The 21,616-nt window shown below is 38.6% G+C and overlaps 1 protein-coding gene across 9 annotated transcripts in view; it reads right to left on the reverse strand.

The window, feature by feature from the left end:
* adgrb1a (adhesion G protein-coupled receptor B1a) overlaps positions 1 to 21,616 on the reverse strand; it is an 85,518-nt gene that overhangs the window by 41,348 nt on the left and 22,554 nt on the right. For 4 of the 9 annotated variants that reach the window (XM_052579299.1, XM_052579303.1, XM_052579300.1 and 1 more), the window contains exons 2-8: positions 20,334 to 21,272; positions 9,013 to 9,171; positions 8,682 to 8,756; positions 8,113 to 8,217; positions 6,653 to 6,820; positions 2,812 to 2,991; positions 2,135 to 2,464 (exon numbers count right to left, since the gene is read on the reverse strand). In XM_052579299.1, coding sequence (XP_052435259.1) covers positions 2,135 to 2,464; positions 2,812 to 2,991; positions 6,653 to 6,820; positions 8,113 to 8,217; positions 8,682 to 8,756; positions 9,013 to 9,171; positions 20,334 to 21,051 — 1,735 coding nt within the window. In that variant the 5' untranslated portion in view covers positions 21,052 to 21,272. The remainder of the gene's footprint in view (positions 1 to 2,134; positions 2,465 to 2,811; positions 2,992 to 6,652; positions 6,821 to 8,112; positions 8,218 to 8,681; positions 8,757 to 9,012; positions 9,172 to 20,333; positions 21,273 to 21,616) is intronic. The other 5 variants (XM_052579304.1, XM_052579298.1, XM_052579305.1 and 2 more) reach the window with 3 other exon arrangements.

The following is a 21,616-nucleotide window of genomic DNA, read 5'->3' on the forward strand; positions in this document are numbered from 1 at the left end:
AAATAGGGTAGGTGATATAACCAAAAGAGTAAATGTATTCTATGATAATGGTATATATCAGTGGTTTTCAACCTTTGTTTTGCTTGTTCTGCTGACTGTCTACCTGCTGCCGAGCTATGCCTGGATCTGGTTTTCCCGTCAAATTATTTTCTGTTCATTGCCAGTTCCTTTAAGGGCTGTGCGATGAATAGAAATCGTCATAAAATCACGATTTGAGCGTGTGCGGTTTCTAAATCGTTTTATAGCACGATTTTCCGCGGCCCTGGTCTCCCGCAGTAAATTTCAGATCCAATCAGAATGCAACACGCCTAGCGCGAGAACAGACAGGGCATATGCCTACACACACTGTCTGTGATGCGCCTTCTTTCCGAGCCCGTGTTAATGGATCAGAGCACGTCTGGTTTTGTGACAGAGCAAAGGAAATCTATGTGCGAACAGAGAGATTTGCGCTCGTGCATTATTTTGATGTGCTTTCACGCTACATTAATGCGCTCTTGCTGCTGCTTCTGCACCGCATACACATACTGTATACACACTGCAATCGGAGTACATGTGAAGCTGTATAATGTATAACAAATCTATTTCAACACCCGAGGCACCGCTACAATTAAAGAGCTCTATGAACAATGCATGGCAAAAAAAAAAGTCCCTGGACATGGGATTGATTTATTGATTTATGTATTTTTTGGCATGCGTCTATACATTTTGTTACACCTTTACTTTAGTGATTATTTTTACGTATGTCTGATCTAGAGACGTTACAACTTTTTGCGAAAGCTCTTATTGGTTTTCTTTTGTAAATTTGTTTCAAATTCATCCTGAATGCATTTATGACTGTAAAGCATATCTGTGTGTGTCAAAATTGTGATTAAAATCGAAATAGCAAAACTGATCAAAGAAATCACAATATATATATATATATATTTTTTTTTGTTGTTGTTGTTGTTGTCCATATCGCATGGCCCTAGTTCATTCAATAAATACAGTTATCAATCTATCTTCTGAGTACTAAGTTATTAACCCAACAATAGAGGGGTCAGTTAATTTTTTTGCAGTGGGCCGCGCAAACATATATGTTTGGTTGTGTGGGCCGCGAGTTGAAATAAGTTGGGAACCACTGGTATATATCATAATATATAGTTATTTTTGCTGCAAATTAGGTTGTTACACTGCCAACATTTTAGATGCCATTAAAATGTATATATATTTTTTATTATGTCAATGCCATAACAAAACCAATACTAGCTTAATTAATACAAGTTAGCGTTGGGTGATGTCTACCAAATCAACATCGTGATGTTTGTCAGCCATAGACAATGGATGATGGAATCATCTATCGACCCAACCCTAATACAAGTAAAAGGTTCTTATGCCTACTGAAGACATGAAGCAGGTATATTAGGCTGCTGTCACTTTAAGACCTAATACATGGGTTTAATGTTTTAACTTAAGACAGGCATTTTGACATAACTTTGTGTATATTTGACTGTTTGAGTGAAATAAACTGCAAAAATACCTCCGTACTCATGCTGTGTGACAGGCAGCACAATAAGTTGTGAAAGAAGTCTCAATTAAATACATGCGCATTGTTCTGACAGACGGTTTTAATTAAACTGTCTCTCAGAAATAAAACCATCTGTCAGAACAGTGCAAGTACAGAACTGAGACCTCTTTCACATATCACTGTGCTATACTGGTTTAAAATTTCTCCAAAATTTAAAGTGTCAAAATGTAAAAATGAAAGAAAAGGATAAAAATATGCACCACTGCCGTGATAGAGATGGTAATCAAAATTGTATACCAGTTTTCAAATTTCAACCAGTTTACTGTGTCTGCTGTTATATCGGTAACACTTTATTTTACAGTCCTGTTCCCCATGTACAGTACATACTATGTACATATTATAGTAATTACAATAACTATGTAATAACTAGGGACTAACCCTGAACCTACCCCTTAACCTAACCTTACCCCATGTAGTTACCTTGTATTACCAGAACGTTCTTAGATAAATACACTGTGAGTACACTATAAGTACATCTAAGTACACGTACTGTAAAATAAAGTGCAACCGTTATATCAGCCACCCCTAGCAAATAATGAGTTTTGGTTACAATATATGTGATTGTCTCACCTGGACATCTCTTCTCATTGCAACGTCTAACTTCCTCTCTGTCCCCTGGGCATGACTCCCCTCCAAAAAAGGGACCGTAACACACCCTGTGTCTTTGCTGGCTTCCTCCACCACATGTCTTGGTACAACCAGCCCAAGAACTCCAGAGCTGCCACTGGCCATCAACAGGACACTCTTGGAGAAAGCAGTCTCTTGTCTGACGCCACTCGCCCTGACACTCCATACCCCCATACGAGGGCCCGTTACACTCCCGAGTGCGCTGCATTGTTCCATTAGAACAGGACGAGGAACAGTAACTCCAGCTGGACCACTCATTCCACACACCATCCACTTCAAGGTAAAAGACAAAGTTTCTGAGAATTTTTAAATGTGAGGATAGAGTATACAAAGAAAAATTAGGTTAACAAAAGAGAGGAACTTAAAGTGGAGCAAGACAAGGCGACACTATTGAAAGATATATTACAGGAAAAAAAGAGAGGAGCTTTGGGTTGCCAAACTCTAGTCAAATCCACAGTGAATTAAAGCCTCACTTAATCACCATCATTTTCTGCGAACTTCACAATGGTTCTTTTCAATCTCTTTCTCTACAGTGCCTCAAATTAGGCTTTAACTGTGCTGCTAGATGAAAGTCATTAAATCTGTATGAGACAGTTTGTATTTAAAGACCTAAAGATCACCTGGGCATACAGCAATGTTGCAGAATTTGGTCTGTTTCTCTGGACCATCGCAGGGGTTTCCTCCAAACTGCGGCTGCTTGCAGGAGCGAGTGCGGTCCCTGTACCCACGGCCGCACGTTGAAGAACACAAGCTCCATGGAGTCCACTCATCCCATGACCCGTGCACTGTAATCAGAGCGGCTAGGGTATGATTTATAGAGAGAAAAACGCACATCGACAACACAAACACACACGCACTAGGGTAAAACTAAAAAGGGCTTCACACTGACAACGATCTGAATTTATTTATTTTTAACGGGAGTTGGCGATTTCCTGATGGCATAAGCAACTTTTTGGGATGATATATATGGAAGCATATGGGTAGCATTATTCAATTTGGGATGTAATATGCAAAATGACAATGCAATATGTAAAATGGCAATGCATTTCTGTATTTACATTTACATTTTCCAATACATTTGTGCAACGTTTGGTGCAAAATGAAAATGAAAATTAAATTACATAATTTTCATTTGCCATTTACTACACCAGTTTTAAAATGTAAAATGAATATTAATTTTAACGCTTTATAAGTTGCAAAATGAAAATGAAAATGTATTACAGAAATGATTAGATATGTCTAACATGTTAAAGCAAAAACTGTGGCAAAATGATCATTTAAATGCTATTTTTCTTAATTGCATTAACACTCACAGTCAAGACACTTACGATTGCATTTTCATTCGGTGTCCCGCAATGAATGTAGCAAAACTCAATGTGCACATTGAAAATGCATTCCGAGCCGATGACGTGTCCCCGCCCTCGCGCCACGTCAATCATTGTGTGAACAAGGCGGGGCTTACAGAAGGTCAGAGACTCAAGTCTCAAGAAGAGGATTCAATCAAGTGAGACAACATGGACAAGACAGTTGGTCCGTGTATGTTTTGATCATTTCGGTTTATGGCTTCAATATTTCATTCGGACTTGTGGGCGGAGCTGAAACGCTGCTTTCATCTGATTGGTCGAATCGGATCGGTTTTCATCTGACAGCCTTCAGCTCGGTCTTGTCATTCTTTCAGGCAAAATAAGAGTCAGTGCGAGTGAAGCACTGAAATGTCTGAAACTACGCTCACTGTTATTAGCATAATATTTGAATCAGATGTAGCTGGGCACATAATTCGTGCTGCTGAGACCTGCAAATTAGTTCTAGGTTGAAGTATTGTATGAATATTGTCCCACTGATAAATACAGTGCAAATAGTTCTGTCCCTTTGGATAACAGTGAAGTGGAAATTAAAATCAATAATAGACTGAACAGTTCCATGTCTGTAACATTTACCACTCTCATCTTTTAAGTCATAAGGCACTAGGTATGTGTGTGTGTGTGACATTAATAAATAATTGTAAAAATGAATATAGTTACATTTCTAAATAAAAATAGTAAAATTAGCTCTATGCTGCTCAGTGCTCCTGTAGCCTACCCCAGAGCGCCCTCTCGCGGCTGTAGACGGTAATGTTTTCTCTTGGTCTTGAATAAATGTGACATATAGTCCAGTGCGACTTATATATGTTTTTTTCCTCGTCATGACGTATTTTTGGACTGATGCAACTTATACCGAAAAATACAGTTAACATTATTATTATTATTTATTATGAGAGTAATTGACACAGACTAGAACTTTAATGTTTCACCCAATTCAGCTCATATCTTTAGACTCGTCCGACTCGTGTTGCTTGTATAACTGGCCAGACTTACCTTCCCAAAAAATCCTATTTAATTTTATTTCATAAATTTAACTATATTTATTTCCACTTTACTGTTATCCAAAGGGACAGAACTATTTGCACTGTTTTTATCAGTGGGACAATATTCATACAATACTACAACCTAGAAATAATTTGCAGGTCTCAGCAGCACGAATTATGTGCCCAGCTATATCTGATTCAAATATTATGCTAATTAACAGTGAGCGTAGTTTCAGACATTTCAGCTGAAGGCTGTCAGATGAAAACCGATCCGATTCGACCAATCAGATGAAAGCAGCGTTTCAGCTCCGCCCACAAGTCCGAATGAAATATTGAAGCCATAAACCGAAATGATCAAAACATACACGGACCAACTGTCTTGTCCATGTTGTCTCACTTGATTGAATCCTCTTCTTGAGACTTGAGTCTCTGACCTTCTGTAAGCCCCGCCTTGTTCACACAATGATTGACGTGGCGCGAGGGCGGGGACACGTCATCGGCTCGGAATGCATTTTCAATGTGCACATTGAGTTTTGCTACATTCATTGCGGGACACCGAATGAAAATGCAATCGTAAGTGTCTTGACTGTGAGTGTTAATGCAATTAAGAAAAATAGCATTTAAATGATCATTTTGCCACAGTTTTTGCTTTAACATGTTAGACATATCTAATCATTTCTGTAATACATTTTCATTTTCATTTTGCAACTTATAAAGCGTTAAAATTAATATTCATTTTACATTTTAAAACTGGTGTAGTAAATGGCAAATGAAAATTATGTAATTTAATTTTCATTTTCATTTTGCACCAAACGTTGCACAAATGTATTGGAAAATGTAAATGTAAATACAGAAATGCTTTGCCATTTTACATATTGCATTGTCATTTTGCATATTACATCCCAAATTGAATAATGCTACCCATATGCTTCCATAGGATATAAAGTTGAGAAAAGTATAATTAGAGGCGACGTAATGGGAAGACTACAAATAGGACTGAAAGTATTGGATCACATTGCGTAGTATGCATTGATCAATGTTAATCTTGTTCATGATATGATGTAGTGCAGCAATTTTACGAGCATTTTTCTCTCAATTCTTTTATTAGCAGCAAGAAAACTGATACCCTGTCCAAACAGAAGAACATCTTATTTTTACCTGCAACACCTTATATAGGTGATCAGATGTTCAGAACCTAGAGTCATTTACCTAGCTTACAAATAATGTTACGACAGGAATGCCTTCTTGGAAAGACTGAATGATACTCAAGGCGATTCACTCTTATTGCTATAAATTGGAAAAACTGCAACACGGAATATGGCAGGTCTAGTAATAGGAGTGACGGCATCGAAATAAGAGTTGTTAGTCATTTTGCACTGCAGCTATTGTTAGACACTCCGCTTCCCACAGAAACCAGACCTGAGAGTCGTGCTTAGGACTGCGCATATGCATTGGCATTGATCAACCAGAAATGTTTTGATCAACCAGTCAACCAGTTTTTGAGATTTCAGATTTTCCCCATTCGATAAGATCTTGCATGCCAGGATATACATTACAAATATAGCCACCATGTGAACTGAATTTTGTTCCAACAGGCTTTGGTACTAGCTACCAACAATACACCAAAAACAGCTGTCAGTGTGAACAGAAATCTACAATTTACACGGAACTTTCAGTGTGCAAAAAGTAAAATTTCTGAATGTTAAAGAGCAAATCATTCTGTTTTATGCATAACGTGATTAGCAATTAATACAACATTGTGCTTGGCAAGAGTTTATATATAGGTAACACTTTTGTCTAGCCCCCTGAGATGCTGATATGGTAGAATGAAAAGAGATTGAAAAAGAGAGACCATCCTACATGCAGTGGGATCTATAGGGAGTTTGCTGCCATTGCTTCACTTAAACCCATTAACATCTTACCACGGCTCTCCAGAATCCAGGGTTGAGAGGGGAGCAGCCGTACATGGAAGGTCAGGAAGAGTTAGCCTCAGGTGGGCCACAGCTGGAGGGTGAGTGGGCAAAGCTAATGGACCTGAATGGAGGTGGAACGGGTGATGGGAAGTGGATAAGGAAGATAGTGGGGGTGAGGAGAGGCCTGAGGTGGGCTGTGCTTACCTGGACACACAACAGTGTTATTGCAGGGTCTTTGTTCTCGCAGCGGCCCGCTGCACTGCGTGCTGTATGGCACCGAGACGCATAAGCGTGTGCGACTCTGCCAGCCTTCACCACACGTGGTCGAACACACGCTCCACGCAGACCACTCCCCACCCGACGGAGGGTCCACTGAGAGGGACGGGGGGAAGTGGGGATGGGATGGGGTAGGGTAGGGAGCAGAGGAAAGGGTAGGAAAAGCGCCAAAACTAATTAGCATGCAGGATTAACTTTATTTAACAGGGGAAGACCGTTTTGTTGCTGACTCCATAGCCTCAGCATTTACCTATAATAGAAGTTCATGTTTTTATTTTTGGGATATGTAAGTCAGCCATCTCTATGAGGATTTCACAAGGCTACCCAGTAGATCAGACTTTACAGGTACTATCTGAACAACTGGGAAGCCAAGGAATCTTTAATCTCGAAGGAATTGAAATAAATTAAATGTCCAATAGGAAGCACGTGGTTGTCTTGACAGTCCAATAGATAATGTGGGCTGACATGGCTGTCCAATAGAAAGAGTTAGGCTATCTTTACCATCAAGTGGAACGAAATGAAGAATCAAGAATGTCCAATAAAATGATATTTAATGTCAAAATGAAAAGTGATAAGGAGGGAAGGATTTCACCTCATTCTGACAACATTAGGGGCAATAAATGTTTTAGGTTTCATACTAAAACCTTGCATAAGCATATTTAATAATATGCATATACATTAGTGTTTTATTTAATCTCTGAAACCATTAGTACGCATATTGTTTTTTGTACCATTTAGTTAAGCAATTTGCATAAAATTGTGTACATATTAATGCTGCTTCCGAAGTAACATAGAAAAACTGTTTTTTTTTTTTTTCATTTTCATGTAGAAGTTAAATATAAAGCCCCGACGTCTATTTATGGATTCACTGTGATTTTTGATTTATAACACATTGTAATGAAATAGTGGAAATTTTGTATTTATTTTGAAGTGACAGGCTCATATCGGTGTAACTGTAAAAATGAAAGACAAATTCATGCAGTGCTCACAGAGAAAAGACAAAATACTAGGGATCACATCATATTACTCCAATATTTTATACTGAAGCATGCAAATCATACATCACCACCCCCAAGCAAGGTGTGCCTTGTCTTTGTTTCATAATAAGAGGTTACGACCCTTTCAAAATGCTTTTAACTTCCTTGTAAGCAATGGTGTCCATGATTCATGGGTATCTTGATGTTCCTCCATGAACCATGCCATAACACACATGACAAAGACAAACAAAACATACATCACACTGACAGGAGCATAAAAAAACAAGGCCATAGCCACATACGCATCCAGTCTACTCCCCTGTATGTGGACTAGTGAGTGAAACGGTTGCAAGTATGTGTATGTGTGTGACCCCAAGCTGCAGAGGAGGCTGATGCCACCTGTCTTCTTACCTGTTTGGGAAGACTGCTGTCCGCTGCGGGTCTTATCAGAGTCCTCTCGTTTACGGCTGTCCACCGAGCGCAGGGATTGGCTACGAGTGCCAAGTCGGCCTCTGCCTGCAGGATGGGGTGGGGTTAGAAACTACAGTCGAGTTCTGATTGGCCAGTGCTGTGCGACCTGAACATCTAGACCAGCATCAGCCATGCTTGGGATTTTGTGTGAAGTTTAAGGTTACATAGCTGAGAAGAAGTGAACCTGTGTTTGGTTTGATACTACTCTCCATGCGAATGCGAGACTCTGTGAGAATTTGGACACTTCTAGGCTTGCCTGACCTCGTAACGTGTGCTTTGAACACCAAAAAAAGTATGCAGAAAGAGGACACGATGGAGCGAGCAGTGGATGGCGGATGAAAAATAAGCAGACCATGCGGAACGGAGACACAGACAGTCGAGGTGAAAACATCTGCAGCCGATGGCCTTGACCATGGAGTGGGTTATTTACTCATGGCCTCCATCCAAACTGAGTGAAGTTCTACTCACTACAGTCACATTCAAACTGACTCGGTCAGTGACGCCCTTACCAAGCATGGCCTCTTGCATTCCTTTGTATTTCACTGGACTTAAACCCTTGCCTTTAGAGGAATACTGCCTGTAGCCTATGGGTCCAATGAAAAGCACACAAAAACGCTCATTCTATCATCAGTCTGGCATTTTATTATCGTTATTGCTCTAGCATTTTATTATCATTATTCCTCTATCATTGTGTCACACAGGAAGAACATATTTTTTTACAGTGAAATGTGAAGAAATTAAAAAATGAGACGTCAGATACTGACAGAGAGAGAAAGCTAGAGAAGAAGTGGATGTGTGAACGATCACGTGCAACGTGCATGAGCCTAGAACGCTACTTACCAATGCACGGCTGAGAGTTGCAGGGACGACCTTCTTCTAGAACACCCTCACACAGGTATGCCTCCTCAGGTGGTGATTGACAGGTGCGTGTGCGCGTTTGGACTCCACCTCCACATTCACTGCTGCACTCCGCCCAGTTGCCCCATCCACTCCAGCCACCTGTATTAAACCCATACACAGACACAAGCACAGTCCATGTGAGCATAATTCCCAAGAAAAAGCCATTTATTAATAATTTTTTGTGACACAAATTAAATTTCCATCCCTGCTAAGCAATAATGTTCTGATTTCGTAATCCATTATGATGGCACTAAGATGTAGAAATGGACCCATAAATACCAGTAGGATATGAGTCCCTGTGTTCTGCTCCCTCATGAATGTTTAATAGCAGACATTGCTGCCTGTCTGATCCCGGAGGCCCCGACAAATATGTATTAATCTGCATGAATAGAACATGAAGCTGGACCATGTCCAGCTGCAGACATTTTTAATTACTCACAAATCAATTGTACAGGGGAGGGTATGTAATTCTACACTCAGTGCCGCTCTACACGGAAAATGAGAACTGAAATGAAAGTGAGAAAGAATCAGAGACGGCCTATATTTAAAATGTGCATCAAAATATTTTACATGAAGATGGTGTATGCAGACAATGTAAAGATCCGATTAATGTAGCTAATATTATTTATAATAAAATAAGAAATTTCAACAAACCACTTAAAATAGAAAAAAAGATAGACTTTATTTTTTTATGAAATACTTAAAATAGTTAAAACAAATTTCAAAAAGGGGAATCAAGTTAAAAAAAACTGTAAAAAAAAAAAAATCTAGTTACAAAAATAAAGTGCTAGAAAAATCTAGTTAAAAGAAGCATCAAGTGTTGGTTCATATATTTTTTTTAAATGCATTTCCAAAAATGGATCAAACCAACATCAGTTGCCTCATTATTTATTATTATTTATTATTATTATTATTATTATTATTATTATTATTATTATTATTATTATTATTAATTTCTAACTATAAAAATGTTAAGTGGTCTATGTATCACCAAAAATAAAATATTTCCTTGAACTGTATCAGTTTTTTAGAAGGTGTCTAGTAATTGCTAGCAAATTTCACAAATATTTATATAAAAAAAATTACAAGTAACACATTGAATTGAACATGACATTTTCAAGTAAATTGTACTCCATAAAATGTTTATTTTATTTACTATGAAAAACTCTCTTACAGTGTATAACTTAGTATACATGTACTTTTATACAAAAGTAGATGACACACACACACAATTTAATTTAAACACCAAACAATTTTAATTCAGAAATTGAAAGTGTAATAATAATATGTATGAATTATATATTTAACGTATTTCTGAATACTTCAATAAACCCAGAAAAAAAATAACATAAGTGTCATGCCATTGACCCTAATTTTAACTGAACCCTTACATTCAAAGCGTTCCTAATGCAAAGCCCTAGTTAATAGTTACGCCACATAAAGGCCAGATATAAAAAACAATTTATGCCTTTTCTGCAGCACTGATACAAATCTGTTGGCAAGCAAGTGCTGAAAAGCAAAATCAATATCTATTTGTTTGAGCAGGATGAGCGATTAATGGCAAATTGTTTACTTGGAGTGCTGAGATTGGCTTTGCCGCATGTTGCGCGAGACACGTTCACCTGATAAAACATAACGGATTCTAGTCTTCAATGCCTCGGCTTTGAATATACAATCAAATGTCCTCCTTGCACAGCAAGAGACAATCGCATGCAAAATGAACCGGGACGGCTCTCAGCGCGCTGCCCTGATTAATCCCATCCACCAATCACGCTTCAAGTCAGATGGCTCAATCAACCAATCGCACGTGGCATAAACAGCACGCAAAGCCAATCCCTGCTCCACGGGGGACCATAAGTGGTAAAAATCAGTCTTAAATAAGCTTCTCAGCTTCTGTGTTGAATAACTTCGACCTTATTTAAAACAAATGCAAGTGATGAACAGTGAGATGAGTAGGGTGAGAATATTCGTAAAGCAAACTATCTTTAGAAAAGCGAATGAGAATAATAAAAAAGTCCTGACAGGAAAAAAAATAATACTCCATTTGGAGATAAGACTTTCTCTCTCTGTGAAAAACGATGGTAGAGAATGACCTTTTTTTTGGCTCAATAATCACGGGCTGAAGGAGAAAGGGGGGGGGGGGGGGCAGAATAATATAGTGTTTTCTTTCTCTGTCCCCAAGGACATTTTATTATGCTTTCAATAATTTAGTGTGCTTCTCTTGTACAGTGGTTGCTCCCTTACATCCAGACTCTTTGCAGCAGACGCTATATCATCTTTAAACTCTCATATTCGTCCTCTGCTCGGATGTTTCTTTCTATTCATCAGCCCTTCCTCTATCATTCTGTCTTTTCGCCCGTTTTTCAGATTGCAGCTGCAGCACGCACCTGCTTTTCAAAGGATGAGTGTGTGGATATACATCATTCTGCCCATTAGCAAATATCATCTTGGCTTACGAAAAACCTCAAAGTGACCTTCACTTCTCCCTCAGTGGTGAGCAGAAGGTCTAATAACGGCTCAAGTGACAGTGATCTGAATTCATCAATACATGATCTCACCATGATATCACCTGCCACAGCCCATTGCGTATCTCCTACGAAACCAAGGTCAGTCAGTTCGTCTAAATTACACCCTACATTCGACTTTATGCATTGTTTTTCTGGTTGCTTAACGTGCATTAAAACACAGACCGTGGGTCAGTGATGGAAAGTGAAACATGGGAAGTGCTGACACCCAGAGGATGTTACAGGTCATTGGCATCCATTTCGGCAACAAAAGACAATAAAAAATAAAATAAAAAACAATATTGTTATTATTATTTTTTTGATCTCTTTTAGGGCTTTTAGGTCTGATCTCTTTTTAAAAAAGTTAAAGTTTTTATTAATGTAGGAATGAAATTGATTTCTGGAAGAGTTTGAACAAAAAGAAATGAGCCATCCATCATCTCGCACCTTTTTCTCTCTGTCCGTCTCTATCTGTCCCTCTGCTGGCTGCAGCTCACAGGTCTAATCCACTCTTCTGTGTGTGTGCGTTTCTGCTGTCAGTATCCCGCCTAGAATAAATATTTGAACAGCTGTGCTTACACATCTCATTGATTAACCTCACTCCAGGGGCAGGAAACAACCTCGGCTTGCACCCTTGCCGCTTCTCATAATCTTTCCCGTCTTGCGCCGCAGTGCTCAAAATGGCCCACGCAAACCAACTCTCAATTAAATGACCACACATTTCCAACCCATGAATTTTAACATGGTTTCTGTCAATATGTGGGGGATTATATTGACCAAAAGCTCCTAATAATTGCACAATTTTCCTTTGAGATTTTAGTTGACTTAAAACTATGGAATAATGTTATTCTATCATATTTTGACAGTTTTATCGGACACATTCAGGCAGCAGGTGGTGTTCAGTATTTGCCTCTTAATTAAGCGTTTTGATGTGTATTTAATTAACTGTATCTAGAGATGGTATTTAATGCAGATACAGTATGACCATAAAATAAAATAAAGGCAGCAATTGAGATTGACATCAAGACATAAACACTTGTTATTTACTAATAAAATAAATGTTATTTATATTAAAATATTATAAGCTCCAGCATCCCCGCAAGATAAGTGGTTTTCGATAATTAATTAAAAATGAATGAACAATATTTTTAACATTATACATTGCATACGTTTTTATGATAGGATACATAAGTGTATCCTGCTACTATTTATTAAATGCTTTTTTTTTTCTTTTTTTTAAATCAGTGAGGTAATGAGAGTGTTACTCATGGTATCAGAGACAATAATAAAAAAATGATAAGGAATAATTAATAATTGACTTTTTATTAATTTATTAATGATTGACTTCAAATGAATAGTAGTGGTTAAAGCTAGTAAAATAGCTATAAGTGCAAATAAATAAACAATAAAGCAACAAACACCAATAAAATTAGGAAGAAACGGTTAAAATAAACAAAGAGAGGTCTTTTCATTCATTTTACAATGTCTATTTACGTTTCATAAATTTCAGTGACGGAAATTGTTACAAAAAAATCTGTATGTTTCCCCATACACTCATTCTCAAAACTGTTCACTAACAAAAAAGGCAGGCGGAAGTTGACGACACTAATAATTCAGAGTCATATGTCATTATATGTCTACACAATTATGAATGATTTTATTTTCTAATAGTATAATTGTATAATATTCACAAAAACAGCTGTCAACTGTCTATCACCAAGGGTTGTTGGCAGATTAAGACTTGTTTTGTGTCAGTTCCTAACACAATTAGACATTTTGTTCTGTTGATCACTACTTCTGTTCTGTCTTTCAATGGTCACACAATGACAAAACCAGTTACTTCTTATTAGTTCATACGCTACAAGATTACGGCCTGTGTCATATGGGGAGCTCAGAGTCTGCACTGTTTACCGATGAGCAAGTAGACAAACAGATCAAAAATACGACAGAGATATGAATAAGGGTTTGGTTGAATGTTCTTTGGTTGCAGGTGTGGGTCAGAGAAGTCGACGTTTCAATTCTGAAGATGGATGCCTCTCCTCAGCAGGAACAAAAGGGGAAAAATCTAGCTCGAATCAAAAACACCTTCACTAAAAGGATCAGATGGGCCTCCCACTTTTCACAGGCCCACAGATGAGTGGAAAAATAACAGGCTTTTTTATTTTCCTCTTGCACATCAATCTTCAGCAGAGAAATCTTCATCTGCTCATAAGACCAAAAGGACGTGGGGGCACATGTGAACACACACACAAAAACATACAAAAGAACACGCCATATTGCCCTGACTTCCATGCACTTTCAGCTCCCCGATCAGTGAATGCCAAAAATCATTCTTCTCAAACATTGTGGCCAAACTAACCAGAACAGCATCAAACTCTCCAAAACTCTAAGACCTTCACAAAGAACTAAGTTCATCTAATTTTAAATGCTAAGAAGCAAGAAAGCACCCTGTCTAGTACTAAATAAGCTGCATATGCAATTGTAATTTTGTTAGTGAGAGGACATACATTTACAATGTATTGAGGGTGATTAAATACTTATAATGAATAACAGCATAATCATTACAGCAGTCAATTGTGAGAAATTGTTTTACTTAAAAATGTTATGAGGGATTCACTGTGAATTTCAGTGGGTACATCTAGTAAACAAGCCCTATTATTGCAGCATGCTAGTTTAATTTAATTCTCCAAACTGGCAGCTGTCCATTATTAAAAACACAGGCAGACTTTTAACTATGATACTATTCATAGCCAGATGTTATGGTATGTGAGATGCAAAGTTTATTATTTAATCTCAAATAAAATAAATATAGGCCATTATGGTATATGGCATTTAAGGTGGCAATCTAAAATCATAAAAGGCTTTTGACAAAATTATTATGAATACCACTACACTGAATGACAAAACTAAATCAGAGATGTCTACTTTGTAATTGCCCATTGCAATGTGCCTTTGGTTGATGAATGCCGCTTTTCTATTTTTGACATGAGGACTAAATTAAAACAATTTTATAAACATCATAAATGGCTTGCCATGAATTAATTTTTTTATATATTGAACTTTTGACCATTACACTAAATCTAGCTCATTACCGGTCTGTGGCCGTACAAACTGAAATCATCTTTTAGTTCTCTGTGCATTTATAAATGCAAATAGTGTTTTATTATTATAATTATTATAAACAGCCCATAAAAGTCATTTTATACCAATTAATTTACATAAGTAAAAGAATATAAATAAAAACGAACATCAGAATTACTTTTGGATGCTCCACATGTTTAATAACAGGTGCTGAACTAGTCTAAACTAGCCATTTTTCCTTTTTTTTTTACTGCAACAGCGGTTATACTTTAATATCAGGTTGAGGAAGAACGCGAGAGAGTGAGAGAGTAAGACTGAAAGAGAGAATATGCATTAGCATATGCATTATATGGTTAGTAAACTTGATTAAAACAGCCTTCGGATTGGGAATTGACAGTGTTCATACTGTCTCAGTGTTCCTATGGAAACCTCTTCGGTGGCACATGTATGTCGCAGAGCCTTAGGTGCATTAGACATTCCTACATGCCCATCTGTGGTTACTCTCAAAAGTATGAGGCTTTATTGTACAAATAACCCCTAATCCCCCTAATCAAACCTTTCATCGCTGCTCTCTCAATATCTCCTGCTCGCTTTCACTGGGTCGATCTCAGCATGTTAGAAGAGATTTTCTATCTTTTATAGATTCTATTTAGTATGGACTGTGGGTTAGATGTGCCTCCAGAGATGTGAGAGGGGGTAATCATACGGATAGGTTGGGGAGCTCTTTACAGCACTGTTGTCTTTCACTCTCCATTACAGACACACACATACACCCACGCACAAAGACAACAGGTCTATCGGCAGGAGAATGTGTTCACTAATAAGCAGCTCCCTAGGACTTTTTAAAGCTCATCCAGGGCCAGACACAAATCATTGTTTGCTTAAGACTAAAAGACAGTCCATCTGAAAACCAGTGATGATGGTTGTGGATGAATGGCACAATAATGGGCCTCAGGATCTCCTCATGGTACCTCTGTGCATTCAAAATTTCCATCAATAAAATGCACCTGTGTTCATTGCCCTTAACATATGCCTGCCCATACCATAACCCCACCCCCACCACTGGCCACTCGATCCACAACGTTGACATCAGCAAACTGGTAACCCACACAACTCCATACACACTGTCTGCCATCTGCCCAGTACAGTGAAAACCGGCATTCATCAGTGAAGAGAACACCTCTCCAAAGTGCCAGACGCCATCGAATGTGTTCGCACTCAAGTCGGTTACGACGACGAACTGCAGTCAGCTCGAGCCCACGATGACGAGCATGCAGATGAGATTCCATGAGACGGTTTCTGACAGATTGTACAGAAAGTATTTGGTTATGCAAACCGATTGTTGCAGCAGCTGTCTGGGTGGCTGGTCTCAGACGATCTTGGAGGTGAAGATGCTGGATGTCGAGGTCCTGGGCTGGTGTGGTTACACGTGGTCTGCGGTTGTGAGGCCGGTTTGATGTACTGACAAATTCTCTAAAACGTCTTTAGAGACAGCTTATGGTAGAGAAATTAACATTTAAATCACAGGCAACAGCTCTGGTGGACATTCCTGCAGTCAGCATGCCAATTGCACGCTCCTTCAAAACTTCTGCGACATCTGTGGCATTGTGCTGTGTGATAAAACTGCCCATTTTAGAGTGGCCTTTTGTTGTAGCCAGCCTAAGGCACACCTGTGCAATAATCCTGCTGTCTAATCAGCATCTTGAAATGCCACACCTGTGAGGTGGATGGATTATCTCGGCAGAGGAGAAATGCTCACTAACACAGATTTAGACAGATTTGTGAACAATATTTGAGAGAAACAGGCTTTTTGTGTGCAGCTCTTGAAAACTAGGGCAAAAATCACGTTTAGTTTAGAATTTTGTTCAGTGTGTGTGTGTGTGTGTGTGTATATATATATATATATATATATATATATATATATATATATATATATATATATATATATACACACACACATATATATGTATAATATAAGGTTTAATAAATACTACATTTTGTATAAAGAAAAAGGGGTAATTTACTCATCCTCAAAATATTCCAGACCCTTTGCTTTCATTGTTTCATCGAACAGAAATGTATAATTTCTGAAGTCTGTGTTGGATGGAACTCAAAAAATTAATCAATCCGGAACAAGTAAATCAATTAAAAGATTATACTTAAAAGAACGACTCATTCACAAATTGGAAATCTTATCTCATAAGCACGCCAAAGGTTTCAGGCTGTCTAATAGTTTAAATTTTGCACGCGAGTCATTTAAACTTCATTTCAATTTAAACGTCATTTAAATGTCATGATACTTCTCCATAATTGTTAATGTTTGAAAACCTCGTCCCTATTCAGTGTAGTTGTGTGATTCATTCATTTTCCAAATTTTTTTTTTCATTAAAAAAAATGTCATTATTGTTTTCTTTGATAATTACAAATTTTCTCCAAATTTCTATTACAACAATGTGCTTGGACATTTTACTTTTTACATTTCCATTATTCTTAATGCTGATTCTCATTATTGTATACAGCATTTTTATTGCCACATAACACCTCGCTGGCGGGTTAAGTTACAAATCGAGATGATAAAACTGAAACAGCTAAGTAAACAATGAAAAACTGATATTCTATTGTACAACAATGTACACCCTCTTGCTACAAACACCCTCAAAATCCCTCATTGAAAGTGTGCATGAAATAGCGATGAACCCCTAAAGCAAGACAAATGTCTGTAAAATGTAGCCCCCCCCCCATCCCCTGTGTATGTTTAGAATGGACTTGTACAGTCTCACGGCTAACAAATGTTCTTAAAACACATATACAAACCCTAATGCACACCCAACCCGGGGCATTTTTTATTATCAAGTATAGAGGCAGTAAAACTGCTTAATTAAAACATTAATATTTTATGAGCTCTGGAGAGCCATGGAGAGGCCATCAGCTAGCACTGGCAGCAGTAGGAGAAGGAGAGCTAGAGAGAGAAAAAGATACAGACACAGACCATCCGTCCAGCAGAGATAAGCGCTGTGCTCATCTTTCCCAGAGCAGTGGGAGCAATTTTATAAGCCGTACACTAAAAAACGTGTGTGCCTCTGGTGGCCAAACATACTCATAACACACCCACCCACACACAGAGTGAAAGAGTGCCGCCCGCACAGTCATTTTCAGCCATCCACAATGAATCGGCTCACTGGCGTGAGGGACTGTATGTGTGTGAGAAACAGAAAAGAGACACGACTACAACAAAACAGTGATAAGTTAAATCTTGTTATTGCGCATAAAGACGAAGAACTGAGGACTATAGGGGCAGTCAATTTAAATTCCTTTGTTTAGCAACATCACAGCCAAGCTATTATCAGCTCTTCTCTCAATTCATAGCACCTCGCTGAGAAATAAAAAGTATGTGCTTTCATCTAGTTTAACCAAAGCTCTCTGAGACACATTGTTCCGAATAACGAAAAAGTGCAAGTCATAAGGACAATATTTTCCACTGTCATCACCTCACACCTGAAATTCTGTCCCCTGCTTTTTCTCACTCAACTCCCCTTCTATTCTGTCTCTCAAATCCAGCCCGTAATCTGTCACTGCTCTGAGCTGCGAGAGATGAATCGAATCATCTCCCATGATGCCTAGCCTCTGAGCAATGGGTCACATTCACACAATAGATACGCCTTTAGCATTTTAAGATGGAATGCACACTCTCTCCCTCATGTGTCCCTCTATTTAACTCTAAAGTTTCTCTTTTAGGAATCAGAGGGGGGTTGGCTATTTCCACCTACGGGGGATGTGGGAGTAGGCACATCTCTAAATTGGCTGCACATAAAATGGACAGCGTGCAATTACGACTGAGCTAGGGATATCCACTGAGCGATAGGTCTTGTAGAGAAGCATTGTAATGATGCACAGCCTGTCTTTCAAAAGTCATCTTTCATTTGCCTTTCTGCTCTGACTCCATCCAATGGGCCATGGACATTCCTGGCTCGCCTCCCAAGCTTACGATCAATTCATGAGATGTTTTCTCTTTATCACGCCCTCCGTACATCTATTCTAGCTGCCTTGCTTGTCTTAGGGGCCATACACATATACGTTTTTTCTGTATATGCATACCTTATTATGTGTGTGTTTGACTTTTGTGATGCATTGGCATTAAGGATGGGTCACTGGCTGCTGAACATTTTATATTAATTGACTGTGTTCAGTTTTTATGCCTTGCAAACTTAAACGGTTAGTTTTCATTTCTGTATTCTACACTGTCTAAAATGTAAACAGTGCTTATTTTATCAGCAACATATCATATGCAGTAGCTGGTTAACATAGAGGATGTATTGTTGAATTTGCAAACATAATTTTTGATCTTGGAAGAATAATTTACAACGTTTTGTTGAAAACTAGAAACCAATCAGTAATGCTTTCCATTGGATGCCATACTTTTCAAAAGTATGATTTATGAAAGTATGGAGTTACATTATAACTGCATAATTTGAAAACCTAATTTAATGATAAATATAAAAAGTATTTCTAGAAAATACATGCACTAATATTCAAAAGCTTTGGGCCCATAAGGTTTATTTAAAAAAAAAATTCTTTACATTAAGAAAATGTATTTTTTCTTTCATTTATTTATTTATTTAATTTTCTTATGCTCATCTAGGCTGCATTCCCTTCATGAAGAACACAGTAAAAAAAATAGTAATATTGTTAAATATTGTTACAGTTTAAATATAAGTCTTTTCTAATAAAATGTATTTTAAAATGCCATTTATTTGTGTGATGGCAAAACTGAATTTTCCTTAGCCATTACTTCAGGCTTCAGTGTCACATGATTCTTTAGAAATCTGTTGGGAGGCCAGTGAAAATGTTGAAATGTGAAAATGTAAAAAAAAAAACCCACTTGTATATTGTTGTTGTTCTCTCGTTGGTCTGATTGCTTCTATTGTTCTTTTTTTGTAAGTTGCTTTGGATAAAAGTATCTGCTAAATGATTAAATGTAAATGTAAAATAACATCAATTTTAGCTCTTTTTGGAGGCAAGAACATATTCTGCCCCTTATCACTTGGTTCAACTGTAAAACAAACTAACATATTATTTTAACAGATAGCTTTGGACACTGTGTGTTGTGGAGATCCATCACCCCTTTGTGTTTTTTAACAAGCAGAAAAAAGTAATGCATAAAAAAAAAAGAAGGAATAGAAAGTCCACAGAAAGGTCACACGTTGCAATGGGGTGAGTGATCTTACAGTCCAATGGCTGTAGCCTCTCCTAGGGGTTGAGTTTCACATCATAGCTCTGAGCTCAGTAACCGGCCCCATTCCCTTCCTAATAATCAATCTCCAAGTGCATCACCACCGCTATCCCGTGCCACTCCCAGAGCATGTCTGCCCGCATTAACTCTCCCATGGGCCGATCCAATATCCCTATCTGAACTCTCACAGGATCGCACATGGCGCCAAGATGTCAAGGTCACCCAGCTAGGACACATCAGCTGAAACCTAAAACCTTGTAGCTTTTTTTTTTTTTACCTCCATCAGTTCTCTCTGAACTCTTTTTTTCTTCAGCCTCCATTGTTCTGTTGATTTGCTACTAAATAAGACAAGCTACCAAACCCACAGTGGGAACAGTGAACAACAATTTTTAATTCTATAACCATTGTACCATGCTGAGTTAACTAGACAAAAAGTGTTAGCTTACCGCTAGTGTCCGTGTCAACTGTTCCTTCTTTCACAACCGGGATGCAGTTATCCAAGTAGACTCCGTCCCGGTAGCATCCACTGGTTTCTTTGTCGAGTGGGGGCTGGTCCCAACACTGGCATGGTGTCTGCATGATGCCACAGGGCCGGTTGGAGGTACTGTAGGTCAGGCAGTCCTCCAACCATTGGCACAGCATTTGACAGGCTGCCATGCTGGGGTTACGCTTCCCAACCACAAGAAACTCCACCTTAAATTCCCCATCGCCATTCCTGGATCCAGCAACTGCTCTGGGCAGCCCTTTCCGGATCTGCAGGAATTGTTTTCCTGCTTCCAGGAAAGCAACATGGGTAGAGGCATCACAAAGCTTCACCACCTCGTCAAAGCTCTCCATCCCGAGAAAGGTTCGTGTCGTCTCCAAGAAGGAGTCAAACTGAAAGGTCCGGTGCTGTCGAGGAATGCAATCTCTGGTTGGTTTTGTCACCTTGATGAAGATAGTGTAGCGTCTTGGGTCCGGGTTCTGCAGGGTCCAGGAGCAGGGCATACTGGGAAATACCGAGGACGAGAAGAAGAATCCAAAGAAGCGGCTCTGGACCAGTGTGGAGCAGGTGTCAGACTCCGGACCAGAGGGGGCAGCGTTGAGCATGTCCAGCCTCAGCAATTGAAGAAGAGGGAAAAGCAGGACCAACGATGAGCAATTCCGTACGAATTTTGATATCATGGCTGTAAATGACAGAACGGTGTGCAGAAAAGTGCGAGGCTGAAGGTTTCTCTTACTGGGAACCTCTTCTTCTTAATGTAGGATCAACAGCCTCGTTTTGTTGACAAGATGATATTCTCAGATGTTTGCAGAACCCTCTGAACTGACAGCTCAGGATGAGAGGGAACTCTGGCTCATTGATCGAGTTTGCAGTCCATGATGCCAGACGCCCTCAGAGAGATCTGTAGGATTAGAGAAGACAGAAAAAAGAAAGCATAAGCCAGATGGAAAAACAACAGCAATTTACCATTGACCAGATAAGAGTGAACATGATAACTTCAAAAGTGTCTAGACACCGACATGACTGACTTTGGTACTTAGAAATTACCACTCTGGGCTATATCGATCCAGAAGTGTCGCACCTGTGCTTCACATTCAAAAAGAACTCTTGTGAACCAGACAGTCACTTTCTGCTAAAACGTCACCCTCTATCTTGTATTTCATCAGTGAGCTCAATAATTTGTCCAATTATGGGGCAATCAATTACAAAAATATGAACACCTGCTGTCATACATTATTTCCAGTG

Source organism: Carassius gibelio, chromosome B16 (assembly GCF_023724105.1).
Source record: "Carassius gibelio isolate Cgi1373 ecotype wild population from Czech Republic chromosome B16, carGib1.2-hapl.c, whole genome shotgun sequence".
Lineage (NCBI taxonomy): Eukaryota > Metazoa > Chordata > Actinopteri > Cypriniformes > Cyprinidae > Carassius > Carassius gibelio.